The 22,703-nt window shown below is 38.9% G+C and overlaps 1 protein-coding gene across 2 annotated transcripts in view; it reads right to left on the reverse strand.

Annotated features, from left to right (window-relative positions):
- The window catches only part of LOC118206022 (vascular endothelial growth factor receptor 1-like), a 152,675-nt gene that overhangs the window by 84,384 nt on the left and 45,588 nt on the right, over positions 1–22,703 (reverse strand). For both annotated transcript variants that reach the window (XM_085826658.1, XM_085826657.1), the window contains exon 6: positions 12,857–13,031. In XM_085826658.1, the coding sequence (XP_085682784.1) occupies positions 12,857–13,031 (175 nt within the window). The remainder of the gene's footprint in view (positions 1–12,856; positions 13,032–22,703) is intronic.

The following is a 22,703-nucleotide window of genomic DNA, read 5'->3' on the forward strand; positions in this document are numbered from 1 at the left end:
TAATTATCCTAATAAATAAATTAACCAACTTCCCGTTGCAAAATCTTAAGAATTCAAATGGTATAAAGGAAGTTAAGAACTTTGTTTCCTAGAACAAAATCATGCTAAACGTTTTACATAATTAAAATTATATATGATTAAAACATAACATAAAAAAATTACAATGAAATAAGGAATAAATCTCCTATTTTCAAGAGAAAACAGTCAGCAGTCCATTATCCGAAGCAATGAACGATAAACTGTTGCCAAAAACCACATTTCTAAAAGAATGAAACTGTCATCAGAAAGCAATAACCAATCAAAACTGTGCTTTGTGGACGACATAATTCAAAACATACAAACCTCTTTGCCATTAGCTAATAAAGAGAGAGAGAGGGGAAAAAAGAAAATTCTTTCTGTTGAGCCTCGCGAGACACATTCCCGTCAGAGTAAGACGATTGCAATGTAGGTGTTGCGTGTATAATTAAAAATATTTTATGTCATATTTTGAACAGTCAGCAGTCCAGTATACAAAGCATTGAATGAAAAACTGTTGCCAAAACCACATTTCTCAAAGAATGAAACAATTCAAAATGATGCGATTTTATCAAAAAAAAAGATAAAATTAAAAAAACTGAATCGAATTCTGAAAAACTCTCATCGAGGTACTCTGGCTCTTGTCTAGATACACCTATGTACCAAATTTCGTAGATCTGCGTCTATTAGCTTACGCGCAACACGAACGAAAGGCATACACACACACACACACAGACAGACTCTTTCTTTTATTTTATATGTAGAGATCACTGTAAGATTGCTGGAGTGCTGCCCATTCACCTGATTGCGAAGTGATCTTATGATCTTAAAAAGGCACCTCATAAAACTAAAAATAATTAACTAAGAAGAGATCACTGTATAAGATATTTAGAAACAGATCTCTTGGTTGTATATACACTGCTCGACGTTGAAAATGCAACACCCAAAAAGGAGTGGTCAGAAATTAATGCAAATTTTAGAGTAGACAAACGTCACCGAGTTACGAGAATGATGTGAAACGCGCAGCTCTCCGATGCACGTGAAGTAAGATATAAGGGAAGGAACGTGCAGAATGAGCAATATTCGTGTCGTTATTTCTGCCAGACAAATTATCGAAGAAAGTTGGTTTTTGTCCCGGAGGATACGTGTAATAGGAGAGAATGCCAGGCCGCCGTCAACAAAGGCACTTCCAGCAGATAGACGATTTTACGAGGAGTATGGTGATCGGACTGAGAAGGGCGGGTTCGTCCTTACGTCAAATCGCAGCTGATACCCACATGGATGCGAGCACGGTGCATCGACTACGGCGAACATGGTTAGAACAAGGAAATGTGGGAAGAATGAGCTGCAGCCAGAGTGACGTCAGCACGTGTGGATCGACGCATCCGCTGACAAGTTGTGGCGATCTCGCAAGTCACGTGTACCGCGATTCTGCAGCATGTGCAAGATACCATGGATGTTTCCGTGTCGACCAGAACCATTTCCCGTCGATTGATTGAACGTGGCCTGCACTCATGGTGTCCGTTAAGAAGACTGCCATTGACCCCACAGCATAGACGCAAATGTTGAGAATGGTGCCGGACTGGAGCGATGTGGATGACAGAATGGCGAAACGTCGTGTTCTCAAATGAGTCACGCTTCTGTTTATCCAGTGACAGTCGCCGCGTAGGTGTGTGGCGTCGACGTGGAGACAGATCTAATTCGGCAGTAACTGTGGGATGCCCCACCACGGGACATCGTGGCATAAAGGTTTGGGGCGCTATTGCCTACGATTCCAGGTCACCTCTAGTTCGTGGCCCAACAATACTTGGATAATGTACTGCGGCCGGTGGCAATCCCCTACCTTCAGGGGCTGCCTAATGCAATTTTTCAGCAGGATAACGCCCGACCACACAGTGCTCGCATCTGCCAACATGCTCTGTAAGGTATACAGATGCTTCCCTGGCCACCGTACATGTGGCTAGTACATGTGTGGGATGTGATTGGACGCCGTTTGCAGACTCTGTCCCTGCCTCGTTCAGAAGACGAACTGTGGCAAATGGTTGAAAGGGAATGGAGAGCCATCCCTCAGGACACCGTCCGCACTCTTTCTGACTCTATGCCTAGACGTGTTTCTTCATGCATCGCTGTCCGCGATGGTCTTACGTCCTACTGAGCCGACGCCATTCTCGCTCTGTATTCTGACTGTCATTTTGAAATAAAGATCACTTATTGGTGCTTGCTGTCTCTGTCTTTTTTCCAAATTTCATCACTTTCTGACCACTCCTTCTTGGTGTTGCATTTTCAATGTCGAGCAGTGTATGATCACTGTATCATGTGTGTATCTCTCCCTTTTATCATTAATTTCAAGCTCGTGAACCACAAGCGACACGTGGCTCACGATGCAGTTTTGTGCGGCGCGCGAATACTAGCCGGTATACTAGCCGGCAAGGCTGCCAACTGAGCGGGCTACAGCCAAAGTAAAATTTATGAGTTTTACGCGCAAATGAAAAGAAAATATATAAAAACATTGATCAGATTACAAACAAGATGGTGAAACTCTTCTCCGTCAAGCTGTTCTTCAAAATGACAAAAATATTCAACGTGATGCTTAGATCCCAGTACTTTCCTGTTTTTGGAAGACTGCTACCACTTCGCCATTTCTTATGCCAAACAAACCAGCCTCGGCTTCTTAATCGTATTGGCCTATTTGTCAACTGTCTTGTTTGAGCAAACTGATAGCAGCGGTTCTCCTTAAGAGAATCAGGAATCACCTGGAAGAGAAAAGCATCATTATTCCGCAGCAGTTTTGTTTCAGGAGAAATCTGTCAACTTCGCATCAACTCTACAGGGTTATACAGATCACTTCCTAGGGCCTCCAAGCCAAAACGATCACTTGTGGTCTGATCATCGATATAGCCAAGGAGTTTGTCGGTGTCCAGATGGACGCTCTCATATACAAAATCCACAATTTAAGCCTCCCAGATTACATTCCACACATAAGTGAATCCTGTTTAAAAGGTACTCGCTTAGTCGTCCGCACTTCAAACATACACGCAGCACGCCATCCTAACTCAGCTGGTGTTCCACAAGGGTCACTTCTGAGGCCCACACTTTTAATATTTATGTGAAAGACATTCCTCGTACACCGAGCTACACTAGCAATGTACGTTGATGATACAGCGATCCTTGCTCAAAATGCATTTTTAGTCCTGTAATCCAACCGTTACAAGATTACATACGAGCATTGGAGAACTGGCTGACAAAATGGAAAATACAGTCTTCACGAGGAAAAAATCCTCAATAGAAATTTGCAATTTTATGGAGTTGATATGCCGTGGGCTAAGCAAGTCCGTTATCTTGGCTTGATCCACATTAATTCACTCACATGGATCTCCTCCATTACATGTATTATCAAAACGTTTCATGCATGTAAAGCTAAACTCTTCTTCCCTAACTGTGCGAAATAGTCTTATATCTATTGATAAGAAATTACCCATTTATAAGTCCATTTTGCCTCCCATGCTTTGTTCTGTCTAATCAGACTGGGTCTACTCAAGTAAGATCAGCAGAAAAAATCACAAAGTGCCCAAAACAGTATTTTGGGGTAGATAAGAAATCCCCGTGGTACAGTAGAAACGATAAAATCCACGAGGAACTCAAAATTGTTCAATTAAGAACTTATTTTTATCATCTGGCAAGAAACTTTCATGTGAAACAAAGGCATATTTGCAATCCAGAAAATAAAATCTACAGTTATAATTACAAGAACATTATTAATTGTAAGCCACTTATGTATAATTTAAACCAACAGATTTTCTTTGATAGTGTTATACTTTTTATAAACGATTAGTCTTTGTCTTTTTAGAATTTTGCATGGCTATTTCTGTATACCGTATTTTGCGGCGTATAACGCGCATCAATAATTTCAAGCTACATTTATTAATTTTTAAACGTGCACCCAATTTCTCACGAAGAAACCTACATGTGCACATCTTAGCTTCTGAGGTCATTTATTAGAACATTTGTCCTAGCATTTCGAACAATGGTAAACAACACTGACAAGCGATAAGGAGAACAATATATGTATGAGTTAAATGCTAAAGGGAGGTAAATATTCCGGCAAAGAAGGTGGATTGTATTCAATGCATTTGTCCAAAAGAATGCCATTGTAGAGCACTTCCAACCTGAACGAAATGGTGGAATTAGGAGTTAGATGTTTTCTCTTTCTGTAGGAATTTGAAGCCTAGATTTTGAAGCGAAAAATAGAAGTCTTAGTAAATTGCATTTGCTTTAGTTAAAATACAGTTGATCTAGTGCTCCGTTTAGTAGTAAATACGGCTCCCTGGAAAAGAAACAAACACAGGTTTCGAATGCAAAGCCATTTATTTCGTGAAAGAAAATGGAAATCATGCTGCATCAGGGATGTTTGGCGTTGTTGAAATAGGGAAAGGATAACGATTATTTATTTATTGATCAAAATAACAATGATGATGTAGATGAAACAAAATTCGATGATACGTATGGATATATAATGGAAGATCAACATGACGACTCTTTATGTTATCCGATAATAAAAATATTTAATTTCATAAGATATGTCATTACTTTTAAATAAGCAGCATTTTGGGTGCATGTGAATAATCTTATCTGTGCCCTTATTTTTAAGCTATCATTTTGATTTACGGCGTAGAACGCGAAACCGTAAATTTCAGTCCTACTTTTGTATTAAAAGTGCACGTTATACGACGGAATATAATATATTTATTTCTGATATATAATATATAATATAATATATTTATTACCGGCATATGGTTTTTCGTAACTGTCTTCACTAGCTCAGCTTTCCCATGTTAAATATATATATATGTTACTGTGAAACACCGAAATCTGGAGAATGTCGACTTTCACCGGTGAATGTCAACATTCACATAGTCGCTTGGTGTATGTCCGAAATATTTTCCAAATACTCTTATTTCTGCCTTACACCGGTGAATGTCGACATTCACCATGTACTAATGGTGAATGTTGAACATATAAGAATATTATATTTCCTTCTCCATAAGACTCAGAATAAGAACTTAAGAATATAAGAACTCTCATTTTGAACAGTACGTTCAAAATGAGAAAGGAAAATAGTAGAAGTTATAAACTTACCAAATTATGTGATTCAAATCTTATTTATTGCAACAACTTAAACGAGTATGACACTTTGAATTGCACAAGAGGCCCTTGCTTTTACAACTGCATTTATTTGTGGAACACTTCCTTTTGGAATGGCAGCGTGTACATATACTCCTCTCTTTTCGACCTACACCAGAACATATCTGTGATTGTCGACATACACCGGTGAGGGTCCGAATGTACAAGAATGTAAAGAAATAATCGATCTTTCACCGAAGTATTTGGTGAATGTTGACATTCTCCGGTGAAAGTCGACATTCTCCAATTTCGGTCTTTCACGGTAACATAATGTTATATAAGTTTATATTTTCAATATAGATTATTGCTCCAAGTTACTGTAGGAATTAACTTCGAAATTTTTTACTGGTTCCAGAAAGGTTAGTGCATTATGCACAGGCACCCACCCTGGTGTATAACATTTTTACTCCTGAGGAGGCTAAAGGTAGTGTAAGGAATTTTATCCGGAAATGTATTTTAATCGCCAGCAGAGGGCGTAAAATGCTTCGAAATGTATATTTCGTGTTCTTGGATCTGCCAGCGCGAGTCGAATGTGTGTTAGAATTGAATAAAATTGATTCATATGTTCTCTGCTTTTTGATTATTCTGTGATTTGAATTGAATAATGTATCTTGAACTAGGATAAGATGAAACTTTAGGGTTTATATTTATTTTAACTAACATTTATTTTAAGTTTAAACTATCTTTCCTGTCAAGCCTCACTTTCCCCTGGAATTGCCAATGCCAGAGTATGTAAATTTTAGTAGAACGCGCAAGGATTCAAATTGTTAGCGGAAGTATTCTGAGTTAAATAGAAGGGAAACGAATTCGAAGCGGTACTTTCTTGCTTCACGAGCGTGGAGGTGGCTAGTTAGAAATTGAAGAACCACGCGTTTCGGCCTGTGTACTTGCCTCAGCAGATTGTTGAATCTTTCAACGTAATATTCAGAAGTTTGCTGAATTGTCACCGGTATCTCAGAACGTGGTTAGGTTAGTTACGTGTAGAGAGCCTCGTAGTTAGTCACTTGTTATTATTCTCTTTTTAGTTTCTTATTTTTATTTTACCGCCGGGTCGGCGTAGTTTGTGAGCGTCAAGAGCACGCATTTGTAATTTCTAGAGTTGAATAAAAAGGGATTTAAACCCTTCTCAAGACTGTATACATTCCAGTTCATAGCAGTCACCACTATTGTTGCGTGCAGGTTGGAAGCGCGCAACATTACATTGGCGCCCGAACACTTGTCGAACTGAAATGGCCGAAAATTGGATGGAAGCTGCTGGACAACAACAAGAAATGGCAAGCCAATTGGAAGGATTTGGATACCTGGTCCAGACGATGAGAGCGTCAATCAAGCCAAACGTCAATTTCGACGGAAAAAAATTCGGTGGCGATATTTCTAGAAGGCCTTGAAAATCACTCCCAGCTCTACCCTGTGCCTGAAAGACAAAAAGTTGCCATCGCCACATCTGCACTAAGAGGACAGACCTCGCTATGGTGGAAGAATATAGGCAAATTTTTATTAGGGTAATTCGGAGGCCAGACATATACATTTGAAAATTTCAAAAAAATCGTTATTAAAGGCCTTCCCCATAGTGAAAGATCGAGCAAGGCTAGAAGCCGAAATATATAGTTTTTATCAACGGGATATAGAAGAGTTGACGGACTTTATTCTGCGAAAAATTAAGCTGACGGATATGCTGTATGAGAAGAAACCCGAAGCGGAGATTATTGAAATAATCTTACCAAGATTGTTACCTGCTGCTCAAGATTACTTTGAAATTAGAAACCCAAGCTCATTGCAGGAGCTCTTCGAATTGGCGGTCAAGTTCCAAAATCGCAGAATAGCGGAAGAAGCTAGAGGGGCATCGTATTCTCAAAGTATCCGAAGGCAATCTTCAAATGAGCAGACCAGAAATGCAAACCGCTCTTTTGGGGGAAAGAGCTATCAAGCTAACTCATCGAAGCTCGAAGGTCAAAGCCCAAAAAGGAAATTTGAAAACAACCGTCTATCTAGATGATATAATTATAACGAGTAGTACGTTGGAACAACATATTAAAGACCTAGAAGAAGTTTTTAAATTATTAAAAGAGGCCGGTCTTACAATTAACGCCTCAAAATGCAAGTTCGCAACTAAAGAACTTAAATATCTGGGTTATAAAATTTCGCAAAAGGGTATAGAAACTCAAGATTCAAAAATAAAAGCCATCAAGAATTTCCCACCTCCCAACACCGCCAAGAAACTTTCTTCTTTCCTTGGGTTATGCTCTTATTATCGGTCATTCATAAAAGATTTTGCTAATATTGTTGAACCCTTGTTAGTAATTAAAAGAAAGAAAAGTAAATTCACATGGACAGCAGAAGCAAATACCGCATTTGAAAGTTTAAAAGAAGCGCTCATCAATGCCCCTGTTTGAAATTCCCGGAGGGGGACGAAAACTTGGAAATTGCAGCAGATGCGTCGGACTATGCTGTAGGTGCTGTTCTCATGCAAAATGGCCATCCTTTGGCATTTTTTAGTAAAACGTTGAACCCCACGCAAAGGAATTATACAGCTACAGAGAGAGAAACATTAGCAGTATTAATGGCTGTACACAAATTTCGAGTTTATTTAAACACACAAACGAGTACACAAATTTAAAGCGCCAGTAACAGTCTTTTCGGATCATGCGGCTGTTGGTAGACTTTACTCGGGGAAAAACCTAACGCCCAGGTTAATAAGATGGGCTTTTAAACTTCAAGAATATAATCTCATAATTAAATATAAACCGGGTAAGAAAAACAATGTAGCTGACGCACTTTCTCGTATAAAACTGGACGATGAAGGAAATGAACTCAAATGCGCTGTGTTGACTTCAAAAATTTTAGATTCTAGAGAAACAATTATTGCTGAATTGAAAGCTGATCCTGAATTTGGAAGTATCTATGCATATTTGAAAGACCCCGAAAGCTTTGAGCACATAGATATCGATGCGATAAGAAATAGAGCAGAAAACTATGAAATAATAGATAGTAATAGATAATAGCAGAAAACTATGAAGTAATAGATAATAATAGATAATAGCAGAAAACTATGAAATAATAGATATTTTATACGAAAACAACAAACGAAAATCTCGAGTACAAACCAGTCATCCCAGCCTCGCTTCGATTAAGAATCTTGAAGGAATTACACGACGCGAAACCAGCAGGTCATTTAGGGGTCAGAAAGACTTTAAAAAGGGTACGCGAGGCGGTATATTTCCCGCATTTATACAAAATAGTAACGGCGTATGTCAGGTCCTGCAATCAATGTCAGTTAATAAATGATATTAATTACAGCCCGGCCGGGTACTTAAATAGCATTCGCGCTACATTTCCGAATGAAATTTTAGGCATAGATCTTCTTGGTCCTTTCCCTCAGAGTGAGTTAAATAAAAATCGTTTTCTTTTAGTAATTGTAGATCATTTTTCAAAATGGACAGAAATTGTTCCACTTAAACGCGCGTCAGCCAAAACAGTCGCAGATGCATTCTTACACAGATACATTTTAAAATACGGTGCACCGATAAAAGTCATTAGCGATAACGGTAAACAATTCGTTAGCCAAATACTTGAAAACATATGCACTGGACTTGGCATACGCCATATCAAAATGGTTCCGTATAGGCCACAGGCAAACATAGCAGAAAGAGTTAATAAATATATTGTAAAAATAATTCGAAGTTATGTTAGCACACATCACAAGCGCTGGGATGGCTACATAAATGAGTTAGCTTATGCTTTAAGAACGGCAAATCACGATACTACGGGAAAAACCCCAGCAGAATTATTTTTAGGACGGAAGTTAAATACGCCAATAGATAAATTATTCTTTGTGCAACAAAGAGGGCAAGAATTTAAACAGAAAGATGTGCAAACACTTATTGACCAGGCGGTTAAAAGCTCGGATACGGCAAGAAATAGACAAAAGTTATACTATGATATAAAACGCCGTGAAGCAGATTTTAAAGTTGGGGATAAAGTGTTGAAGCGGAAATTTTCTTTATCAAGTGCCCCAGACAATTTTACTGCAAAGTTAGCTCCAAAATTTGAAGGCCCCTATGTAATTCAGGAAATCAAGGGAGTCGTATTGTACCTTAAGAACGAGAGAGGGGAGGTCTGTAAAGCAAGTCCCGACCAGGCGAAAAAATATTATAATCAAAATGATTTTGAAATCCTTAAAAGTTTCTTGCGGGACTCAAGCGTAAAAGAAGTAGAAGGTCCAGAAGTAACGTCAACCGTTCCACCACCCAAGAAGCAGAGAACTGAAGAGAAACCTAGCCCTTCTACAACCCATGCGACGGTACCGAAAAGAAGAAATGAAAACTTTCAGACTCCAGCATTTAAGAAAAACAAGAAAGCAAAGCCGCCGCGTAAAGAAACCTTGGTAAAGAGGAAAACACCACTTACAACGTATCGCAGTAGAAATTCTGCATCGAGGAGAACGCTTCCAGGGACAGAGTGTCAGATGCAAACAAGGCCGCCGTTCCCGAGAACGAAAAGACAGCAGGAGGAACGAAAACACCACCACCAACAGAAGAAATTCAAGCATGATTCCAGACCGGAGGACGTCAAGACCAGCCGTCCAGGGGCAAAACGGAAAAGACAGCAACCCGACGACTACCACTGCAAGAGGTCAGCATGCAGAGGCCGAAAAAGAAAAAGCAACGTGGACGACACTCGAAGGACACTAAGGAGACGACTAACGTCGATGAAATCTATAACGTGGGAGCAGTTCTGCCAGAAGAGGATGTCGGAGTTCTAATCATCGAAAACTCAAAGATAAGTTAAAATCTTTTATAAAATTTTTTTCTTTTGTTCCGAAATGTTATGCGTAAATAGTTATGCGTAATAGTCAATGTGTCTCGGTTGAGACTTAGTTTTCTTTTACTTTATTTAGCTAAGGCAAAAGTATTATTTTCTTTAAGTATAAAATCTAAGAACAAGCAGTTTCTGTTGGCCGAAAGACTAATTCTGTTATGTTAACGCCAAAATTTGGCCGAAGATAAAAATAACTTCGTATTCTTGCATTAATAAGAACTTTAGTTTCAGTGCCGCTAGCTTGGCGAAGAATGAGTAAAGTAAAAATTTATTTTTCTCTTATTCATTTTATGGTAAATTGTAAAAATCATATGTATTAGAATTTTGTAAATATACGTAAATACTTGAAAGTTATGTAAAAGTAGAATTTAGTCTAGAAGCATAAAATTTTAGATGCTAAAAGTAAATGCTCAAAAGCAATGAATTTAAATTTAAGTATTAAACTGTAGATAAAATCATGCTTTAGAGCGAAAGCCTGCATGTCTAAAGATGAATGAGGGTGAATTTAGAATGAATGTGTTTTTTAGGGTTCTCCACCTACACTTGAATTTTAAGAATGTTAAAATAGCCCATCGAGTTGTAGAATGTCGAGTAAGGTGTGTCTATTTGGTCGTTGAATTCTAACAAATCATTGTGGTTAGGGGAGTGTTGGAATACTAAAACAGGAATATTCCCTTTTGACACCACACATGGTGGAGAGCCAGGGTAAAGTTAAATTCATGTTTGAATACTTGAATGAATGTGAATTAAGCAGTAACTAAGGAAAATAAATCGTTCAAAAACAAAAACTTATTCAGTGTCAAGAAAGTGTAAATTATAATGTAGTTAGAAAGATACTGATACTTATTCCTTCCGGATGCTGGAAGGAAGAGAACAGATTGATTGCTGGAGTCCAGGAAAAGTTGCTGTAAGAAGAGAGAGTTAAATAAGTATCTACAGAAATTTATTCTACCTTTTGTGAAAAAACAGTTTTTTTATGTAAACGAGGCTCTTAAAATTTAGTTCAGAATTGTGGAAACTTTTCAACAGGTCGTTTCTAGGACCTGCTTCCAAGTTTACCAAATTCTGGCAGCGGCAAATGTAGGGTTTATATTTATTTTAACTAACATTTATTTTAAGTTTAAACTATCTTTCCTGTCAAGCCTTACTTTGCCCTGGAATTGCCAATGCCAGAGTATGTAAATTTTAGTAGAACGCGCAAGGATTCAAATTGTTAGCGGAAGTATTCTGAGTTAAATAGAAGGGAAACGAGTTCGAAGCGGTGCTTTCTTGCTTCACGAGCGTGGAGGTGGCTAGTTAGAAATTGAAGAACCACGCGTTTCGGCGTGTGTGCTTGCCTCGGCAGATTGTTGAATCTTTCAACGTAATTCTTAACGTAATATTCAGCGTAATATTCAGAAGTTTGCTGAATTGTCAGCGGTATCTCAGAACGCGGTTAGGTTAGTTACGTGTAGAGAGCCTCGTAGTTAGTCACTTGTTATTATTCTCTTTTTAGTTTCTTATTTTTATTTTACCGCCGGGTCGGCGTAGTTTGTGAGCGTCAAGAGCACGCATCTGTAATTTCTAGAGTTGAATAAAAAGGGATTTAAACCCTTCTCAAGACTTTGTATACTTTCCAGTTCATAGCAGTCACCACTATTGTTGCGTGCAGGTTGGAAGCGCGCAACATTACAACTTTTTAGATTCTAACAGGGAGCTCCTTTGTTAGGAACAATAAAAACATATCCTTTCATACCTCTTTGTTCTTTAATGAGCTGGAGGGGGGGAGGAATTGCTGCGAATCTCAGACGATATTGAGTTTCAGACGTTTCGGTTATTTAAACAAAAAGCTTAGCGAAGGATTTAGCCTTCTGAGGGTTAAACAGGCACACAGTTGAATATGATACATATGTCATCATAATAAGTAATTCGGAAAATTAAGGGGACTCATACAACTTAAAACCCATAACATCTTTGAATATGTGACATGGACCTTATAAAGAGATAGACTAACCCAGTGGGCGGAGCGTGCGTCACCGACATGTTGGCAAGAAAGAGTAGGGACGATCTGGTTTACTTTAACACTGAAACCTATGGCGTTTGTATCACATAACTCTTTTTAATTATTAAATGTGCTACGTTGTATAGTGATGAGATTATGAAAGCCACAGGGTTTTCCAAATAGGTATACAGTGTCTCACAAAAGTGATGGGACACTTGTGCTTTACAAAAAGAAACTGTAATAAAATAAATTAAAAAAACATGCAAAAATTTTTTGTGGGTGTGTTTCATACTTAAATTTAGTAACAATTATTACATAACATACATTTTTTCAAAATATTAAAATAGTAATTTAATAAAAATACAATTGCTTAGAACGGAGCAAAAAATAGCTCACATAAGTGATGGGACACCATTAGATACTACTACGTACTACAATAAAAATACTTTTGGGGGTTTTTATTTTTACTTAAAAGCAATTGGCAATAATTTAAAAAATCGTCTGCAGTCTTCCTCTCCAGTTTGTTTTGGAATTTTTGTGTTTTTTAGCTCTGTGCAGCCATGAATGCTAAACGAAAAACTTTGCCTGAAATTCGAAAATTAGTTATTAATTTGCATATTTAACGTGGAAAATCTATTAGAGAAACTGCTGAAACAGTTAACATCAATCATTCAACAGTTTTCGATATCATTAAACAATATAAAAAGAATCATATGATTCAGGATAAAAGAAGACCTGGCCGACCATCAAAGCTTTCCAATGGAATAAAGCGAATTATCGTTCGAAATATTAAAAGAAATCCAAGAATGAGTGCTCCTAAAGTTGCTGCTGAAATTCAAAAGAAAATGCATCTATTCTTACCATAAATATTTATTTTCACTTCGTAATAATTCGTTTTATTAGAGTGATCCGTCACGTTACACTGGTAGAATCCTTCATCTTCTTTCTGGGCATTTAGGATAGTCAGTTTCTGGCGTACTATCTTTTCTTCTTTAGTAGTCGTAATAGTGTAGTCGCTCAACACTATTCTTTTAGGCTAAAATGAGAGAAAAATGTATGTATTTTACTTTCTATTGTAAACATTGCACATCTAATGCTTTGAATGTGTAATTTTAAATGTGTTAACTAAGGATTTGGTTATGAAGAGTTTTTCGTTATAAAAAATAACAAATTAAAAAAGAAAATTCTGAAAGCTTTCAGATCTTATATTACGCAAGGGGCTTTTTTTAATGTTTTGTGTGTTACCTTCATTTATTAAATATAATGTTTTTTCCATTTAAACCATAAAACTCACTTCAATATCATAAAATAATTTAAAAAGAGCTTATCTTTAGAATTTCCGATACACAGTCATGCTCGCTAAAGTTTTTTTTTCCTACAGTGTTGCCATTGCTCGGTTTGAAATCCTTAAGTTTGTTAATCAAAAATTCGTTAGAGTTTTATAAAATATGAAATAGATAATAAAAATATCAAATTCCAAATTTGGTCTTCCAGATGCCCATGTTCGAGTGGAAGACTACGCTATTCAAAATTGGATGTCTCTAGGTACCGTTGTTTTCTCACAATGCGAGAAACATATGTACATTCAAACAGATTCTTCATTATTTAATTTCTGTAAATATAATGCAGGGGTTTAATATTTGTTGGCAACAATTTAAAAAGTGAAATGCCGTTTATAGAGAACCAACGCAAAATGCCGAAACGAAATTAATAGCCCTTCTGGGAAAATTGCCCCTTTGGGCTAAAAAATAGACATTTGGGATGCATAATCTCCGCTTGCTTTGTTCGTTATTCTGAAAAACTTCATTCGCTTCAGAATCTCTTACTTTCAGTTTCAGGTTGAGAGATTCAAAGTCAAAAAAATATATTTTCGGCCTAGAATGTCAGCAAAATAAATAAATAAACTCAAATTTAAATTTCGCTCACTAAATATTTTTTAAATATGCGTAATATAATAATAATAACAATAATGGAAATGGAAGAACATTAATATTTATCTTCAGTCTGAAATTTAAAGTCTGGTATCTGCACGACATTTTCGTCGGTTGCATTTTGTAATTCAAATGCAATGGCAGCTAAATATTAATATTTTAGAAAGACATTTATTTTAAATACTTTCAATGTATTTAAATAAGTTTTAACTAACTTACTTTAATTTAAACTGAAAATAAACAAATCATGAAATCTTTCCAAGTGGAACAAAACTTGAGAATAAATAAGGTCAATTTAGCCTTTTTCTCTTGTTTTTTAAAGTTTCTTCGACACAAATTAAAATGCATACGTTTGTATATAAATAATGTTGTAGAGACATTAAGTTTTTTTTTTTTTTTTTTTTTTTTCTAAGCAGGCAAGATGAAAAATATCCAACTGCTATGAACTGGAAAGTATACAAAGTCTTGAGAAGGGATTAAATCCCTTTTTATTCAACTCTAGAAATTACAGATGCGTGCTCTTGACGCTCACAAACTACGCCGACCCGGCGGTAAAATAAAAATAAGAAACTAAAAAGAGAATAATAACAAGTGACTAACTACGAGGCTCTCTACACGTAACTAACCTAACCACGTTCTGAGATACCGGTGACAATTCAGCAAACTTCTGAATATTACGTTGAAAGATTCAACAATCTGCCGAGGCAAGCACACAGGCCGAAACGCGTGGTTCTTCAATTTCTAACTAGCCACGAAAATATGCAACTGCCAATTTCGCCGGGAACCGAAACACGGACACCTCAATTGCGCGCTGAGCATGCAGACTACTACACCACGAAAGCATGCCAAGAAGGCGGGAGAAATATCTTATAATGTTCTTTGTTTCTTTTACAGCTTAACACTTAATGACGTTTCGATTTTGATAAAGTTTGTAACCTTGGAGAAAAATTACTAGAAATTACCTTAATCATGGATTAGATACGCTAGTCGGTAATCGATCTTTTTCTCTTATTAATTTTTGCCCACAGCGCCTGAGCGGTAAAATCGCTGAATACTGGTTGTTCAGAATGATGTTCAAATCCCAGCGAACGGGCTGGGTGCATGATCGTTTCCGTAGTTTTCCCCATGTATCACGTGTATATGATCTCTTTAGAAAGTCCTCCACGAAGGTATCCTTCTCCTTGGGAAGATAACTCTCATGTACTTTGCCTTAATCAACAAAACCAAATCAAACTTATTAATTTTCAACTATGCAGGAAAGCTATTCACGCACAAATGCATTTCCAAATAAAATTATTACTCCTTTAGTGCAAAAATCCTTAACTGAGCTTGTTTATTTTTTGACGAGTAAAAGTTAATAAAATACACAGTTGGCTATTAAAATTGCAACACCAGGAAAGAGTGATCTGACGAACGACAAAATCACATGAAAGGAAGAAGTTGGGATATGCATATATTAGCGTATCAACGCATTTAGACAACGCAGGGAGAAACGACATCTGTAGCACTGCATAAAAGAAAAGTTGTGTAGTGGATTTACCATTCCCGGAAAGTGCTTTGTAAGGTTGGGGTTTGCTTCGAATATCGTGTTATGCCTCGTATAAGAAGAGGAAATGCTTACCAGCAAGTTTCGAAATTCCAAAGAGACAGGATCGTTGCCTATCAAAAGTGTAGATTATCGTTCGGTGATATCACTGGTAGCACTGGTCGACATCCAACCACTGTCATGCGAATATGGAATCAATGGATTGCTGAAGCTCATACTGAATGGCATGCAGGATTTCAACGCCCTCCCATGAGAGGACAGACACATTGTGAGGTCAGCTCTGCAAAACCGTACGACCTCATCATGGACCATTAGTCACGAAATGGGCATGTTTGCAGCCCGCCTAATATCAGCTCGTCAGGTACGTTGACATTTGCAGCATCGTCGACAATCAGCACGGGGACCACTACTTCGGCTTCCCTACACAATGCAGCACAGAGGGAGACAGCGACTCTGGTGCGCCAAACGAGAAAGTTGCGTACAAGAATTGCCGCCTTTTCAAACGAGTCCCGGTTGCGTAATGACAAACTGCACATTCAGTTGATCAATGTGAAATGAATTTCGCACACTGCGCATGCCCAGAAGAGAATTTGGCGCAATTAAGACTTTGGTACAATTTTAAAAGAAGATAAATACGGTGTGTGGTTGATATTCTGTTATGTGGATATAAACAGTTCGAGATTTTGAAACTTATTATGTTGTAAGTTGCTCCATTACTTAGAGGGTAAATATCGATTGTAAATTACGCAAATTTTCGTTTAAGAAAGATTACAAAACAGGGAACATTACAAGATATATTAGCTGAATCTTTATTGATTATACTTCTAAGGAATAAAAGCAATTGCGTATTTAGCATACGTCCCGTTCATATATACTTTAACAAATTAAAGAATAAATCCAGTTTAAATTACTGAATTCACTGAATGAGTCAAGGAAATTATTATAAATAACCGATATTAAACATAACGTTTCTGAACAAAATGAAATGAAACAGAAGCAAATGCATTAAGCACAAACAAGTTTCGGTAGTATTGCAATTGTAAACAGTTGATAAGACCTACAAGACGCGCAGGCTTTTGTAGGGTTGCTGTGGCCGCCCTTAGTCGCCAGTATTTCCTCCCACGCCAACGGTAAACCACTGAGCATGCGCAGGATGCGAAATTCGTTAACAATGATCAACTCAATGTGCGGTTTGCCATTACGTGTGTGTGTGTGATTATAGCAAAGCCTCGAGGGCTATCTGCCTAAAGGCAGGGATGCCTTCGTGGAGGACTTTCTAAGGGAAACTGGCTCGTATACACGTTACACATGGGGAAAACCACGGAAACGCCCATGCAGCCAGCCCGTTCGCGGGATTCGAACCTCGGACCGAACTACCAGTGTTTAGCGACTTTACCGCTCGGCCGCTGGTGGGCCTTTTGCCATTTACGCGTCCCGGTTCTATGTGCAGTATTCTGATGGCCGTACGGCCATCCGATGGTGTCCAAGGGGATCTCCCGTCGCCTGCTTGCATTCGATATCGACATAGGGGCCCTGCACGTGGTGTGAGGGTTTGGGCACCCATTGGGTACATGACACGCACATCTCTTGTTCGGATCGACGGTAATTTGAATGCAGATGGGTACATTTCTGACATCTTACAGAGTTGTGCTCTATTCAGTGGTTGTGCTCTATCTTTGAGGCCCCCAAAGATAGATAGAAGATAATGCAAGACCACATGTTGCACGTGTTCTAACCCTTCTCAATACACAGGGCATTCGATCGCTGCGCTGGCCCGCGATTTCTAGATCTGTTACCCATTGAAAACATGTGATCATAGGTTGCTGAGATACCGGCCTGCCACCTGTCTCCAGCGAGCCGCAGCAAGCTTCGAGAGAGTGAAGGTTGTATTTTTTGAGCTCCGCCGATTCAGTCTATAACTACGGAAATAATTATCCTGCAGTCTTAAAAGTAGTTGATTTAGATAACAGAAGCAGCAAGGATTACGGTGATACAAGATTTTCGGCTGTATGACAAATAGGCATTTAATTACGGAATTTTTCAAGATTTTACTAATTGTGTTAGCATTACAGTGCCATTTTCACCGTCCTGACCAGCTTTGTGTACCGCTACAAAACAACTGCAAGTCGGATCAGCTCATTTTTAATACCATTGAATAGCCCATGTTTTTCACTTTAATTTGGAATAAGTTTAACGTCATTTGGTTAAGTAGTAATTTAAATATGAATTAATTACTGTTTTCAAATAGTGTATTTGAAGCAGCTTCAACTCTAGCGACCGTTAGAATACCGTTGGGTGATTCACCACCCAAAGGAATTCGCATCCGGCTGAAAAAGGAGGTAGTGGCCTAATTACCACCATCTGCCTAATTAGACTCCTAATTTCTGGATCAACTTACTTCCAACAGCAAACGTCCTTTCTACTAATAAGAAGTAAAAGTTCCAAATTTCATAAAATTCGACCAATTAGAACCAAAGTTACTAATTTGTGGCATTAATTATTGGACTTACAAAAATTCAAGAAGTTAGTATGAAAAACTGAAGAAGATAAGCGTCTAATATATACACAGAAGATAAGCGTCCAAGTGCAGTGTGAGTTGTGTTTGTGCAAGTGCTATTCTGGTTCATTAGTGCTAATTGGATTACTGTTCCTGCTTTACAGATGAAAAACAGAGAAGATAGCAGCCAAGGTAGGACAGCCTGACATTATAATTAATTTATTAATCGCAGATTAACCAACAGGTTGGCTTCAGCCAATACTTGACACTATTTACTACTCAAAATAGGTGTCTAGTATCCTCAGGTTCTACACCGGAAACTCGATTAATTATAAAAGTGTCTACGTAAATATGTGTTAATTAATGATGTATTGTTATTCACATGCTGATTAATTACCGCTAAATTTTTCATAACTTCGCACAAATTGTGCGATTTTAATAATTCTCAAATTGCCTAGAAGGCTCCTGTTACCCATCCCATTAACTTGACTGTGTATTTAAGTATAGTGCTTAAATTGGTAATTGCGTTAATTACCGGTATAGTCTTATTGCACTCTTGTATTTTATAATTTTATAGGCTTCTGTATAGACAGCGGCACTTTAATTGTACTGTAGGTTCCCGGCACCTTTGAACAATGCTAATTGCAATTAATCTAATTACCATATTTTAAGTCTTTAAATATTCATTTTAATTAAGTTATTTATAATTTGTATACATTTCACTGTTAATTTGATTAATGTCCTTTATACAACTTAAAAGGCTTCTTCAAATGTTTATTAGTAAGTGTAAATTAGTGTGCAAAGTAGTGCTAGTAGTGACTGTGTTCAATTCAGTGATCAGCGAATTGTGCAAAATAGTGTAACGCGAACTTTCCATTTTTTATTGTAACGAATTTCTAGTACCACTGAATAGACTCTTTACAATAACTGCCATCACGGTGCTCCCTTCAAATCATGCCACGTCCTTCGGCCCTTACAACTGACGGAGAATCATCTGACACACAAAGTACCTTAGACGCTTCTAAGAAATTGGCTTCAGATCTGCCTTACGTAGAAAAGATTTCCATTTTTTACGAAGACATCCGACAGGTAACGACCACTAAAAGAAACGCCAAATTCCTCTTACCAACTGAACTCCGTGCTCGCCTCCTAGACTCTCTGGCCGCATTACAAACGCTGGCCATAAAAGGACCAGACTTTATACCAAAAACTGCCAAAGTCGATACCGGAGTCAATACCTCAACCGTGCTTTGTTGCGAATTAGCACATTCTCAGCAACATCCGACTTCGGAACAGCATTCTCAACAGGCCTCAACACCACCACCAACTGCCACCCGACCGACATTTGCTGAGATCGTCAGGAAAACAAAGACACAAAGCCTTTTCATACGGCCGAAACCCGACATTACAGAAGCGGAACTAAGAACGCAGCTCAACGCCAAAGTACCCCTCACGAAGATTCAGGTTGGAATAGACAAGATTATCAGAAGTAACAAAGGCGGCATTGAAGTAATCTGTAACACCAGCGACGATGCCACAGCTCTCGAGCAGCACATCAAGCAAAAAGAAATCCCGGCGGAAATCAGTAGACCTCGGAAGCGCAAGCCAAGATGTGCAATTCACGACCTGCCAGAGTCTACAAAACCCGAGGAAGTGCTTGAGGAAATCAGCGCTGCTACAAACATGCCCAATAACACCTTCAAGCCCCTCCACTGTCTCAGAGAACGACGTAAAGGAAAAGTCAAGTGGGTATTCGAATGTGAGCCCACAAGCTTTAGTGCCATCATGCAGCAAAGGAAGATTTTCTTGGGATGGCAGGCCCACAAAGTCACAGAGTACTCTGGCATCAAGAGATGCTACAGATGTCAGCAGTACGGGCATACGCAGGCAGACTGCAAAAGCCAAAAGCAATATTGTTCATTCTGAGCTGGAGAACATGGGGTTTGGGAATGCAATGCACATCAACCGCAGTGCATTAACTGCGGGGACGCAAACTCACGCTATGGATCAAGACATAATTTTACCCACCCAGCCTACCACCCGGACTGTCCGCAGTACCAGCGAAGAGTGCAGACCATCAAAGACAGTACAGAGTACTAGAAGCCTGCCAGCGCCTTTAATGCGCTCAACAGCAACCTCACGTCTCGACGAAAGTTTCCAAAAAAATAAATACGGCTAATATAGCACAGAGCCCAATTGCATTCCTACAGATAAATTTACAGAGGGCACAAGCAGCGACAAATAGAGCAGTAGCATTTGCCATCGAGCACAGTATCGACTTTATTCTAGCACAATAACCGTACACACGAAATGGCCAAGCAGTGGGATTCCCACTTAAATGGACGGTATATCAGCAGCAAGAGAAGACGCAACCGCCCCGCGCTATCCTAGTATATTGTCAACCTAACTGGACTCCTCTGATTATTGAGCAGCAAAGAGACTTAAGTGCAGTCCTTCTTCAAGCCAGCAACTTCTCACTTCTTCTCATTTCGCAATATGCTTCCCCAGCTGAGGATTTAGAAACCACGATTGAACTAGCACAGTCAGTTCTCCAACGAACCAAGCTGTCAAACGTCATCATAGCTGGAGATTACAACGCTCATCATACTAACTGGGGCTACAGCAGTACCGACACCAGAGGAAGACAACTTGAGGATTTCATATCAACACATAATCTCATTCTCCATAATTCCATAGATTCTCCACCAACCTTTGACAGAATTTTTGCTGTTGGCTGGCCGGATTTGACCCTCTCTACGGTGCCTATAGCACAGCATGTGCAGGACTGGAAGGTAGAAGAAGCTGATAGCTTATCAGACCACAAATTTATCACCTTCAAACTCAATAGCCTACCACAAATAGAAATTATTAAACGTTATAACATGCCATCAAATAAGAAGCGACAGTTCTCTCGGAAAATTGATCAAAGATTAAGCAATCTAACCCCAGTCCTAAAAAATGCCAATACACAAAGTGATATGGAATCGCTAACCGACGACATCATGAAAATTCTTCATGACACCTGCGAAGAGCTCTTACCAACAAGATCCAAAAAGAAATTAAACGCCACTAACTGGTGGAACACAGAGCTCACCATCCAACGGAAAAAATGCCGTGCGCTCAGACGCAGATTAAAGCACGAACGGCGTAATGAAATCCAGAGCACTACCCTACCTATCTTTCAAAGAGAGCGAGCATTATATAAACGGCTAATAATCAAGGCCAAGATCCATTCCTGGCAAAAATTTTGTACTGAAACGGAAGGAATTTACGGGCTGCACCACAAAATAGCCACTAACAAGCTCTTTAAACCCGTGCGTCTTCAATTCATACCATCAGAGCAATCACTAATTACGGAAGAATCCACCAAAAATACGCTAGAAAATATCCTGGACCATGTCTTTAGTCTGACGACTCGGAATATCATAAATCTCTACGCAGTAACAAATCTACTCCGTCTACTGCAGACGATCCAGACTTCACCATGCAGGAAGTTTTACAAGTCCTGAAACTCCTTCCCAATAACAAGGCACCGGGACCAGACGGGATAAGCTATCAAATCATCAAAACAGCAATAAGAGCATCTTTGCCACTTTTTATAGCCTTCTTTAATAAGCTGCTACAAACAGGTACGTTCCCAAAAGCATTCAAGGTCGGCCAGGTCGTATTATTCCTAAAAAAGGATCGCGATCCTTCAGATCCATCCTCGTACCGACCGATCTGCTTACTTTCGGCTCTCGGAAAAGTATATGAGAAGCTTCTAATGAATCGCTTACGACACCACTTAGAAAGAGGCCAATATCTACACCCCAAGCAATATGGATTTCGAACAGGGTCATCAACACTGCATGCACTCCACGATATACATTCAGCTATACACGATAATCGCAACCACGGCTATCATACTGCTCTAATCAGTATAGACCTGAAAAGTGTATTTGATATGCTGTGGTGGCGCTCAATTTTAGAAGCACTCAGAACAGTTCAATGTCCACGCAATATTTTCCTTACTTTGCGACATTACCTAACGGACCGTTGCCTTCTAATAGTGCACGACAGTGGGATTATCAAGCGTACCCAAACCAGAGGATGTCCACAGGGGTCCTGTGCAGGCCCCCATTTGTGGAACGCAACCTTTAACTCAGTCCTAAAATTCACACTGCCAACGCATTCCTCCATATTCGCATATGCAGACGATGTTGCTCTACTTGTCCGAGGACGTACTAAAGCAGAATTGGAGGCCAACTCAAACGAAGTTTGCAATCTATTCTACCAGCAATGCAACAGACAAAAACTCCAAGTAGCAGAGCACAAATGTCAAATTCTACTAATCGCAAAGAAGGGAGGATCACTGACTAGAAGACCGACAATCCGCATCAACAATCGTCGAATTAAAATTGTCCGTGTCCTGAGATACCTCGGTCTATACATAGATGAAAAACTGACATGGATGCCGCACATACTTAATTTAAGGAAGCGTACAGCAATCATAGCACAGCATTTCAGAATGCAACGCGGATTTCATTGGGGGAATAATTCTCACATACAAAAAGCGTTATATCTTACTGTCGTCGAGAAGATGGTGTCCTATGGAGCGGCCATTTGGGCCTTCCCTATGCAGGGAAGGAAAATCCGGCACCTGTCTGCACTACAGAGGCCCTTCCTACTCTCAATTACAAGAGCCTTCAGGACAACATCTACTGATGCACTAAACATCTTGGCAGGAGTGCTACC

This window comes from Stegodyphus dumicola, chromosome 11, assembly GCF_044657685.1.
Source record: "Stegodyphus dumicola isolate Sdum_Otavi_A_Nest chromosome 11, ASM4465768v1".
NCBI classification, from domain to species: Eukaryota; Metazoa; Arthropoda; class Arachnida; order Araneae; family Eresidae; genus Stegodyphus; species Stegodyphus dumicola.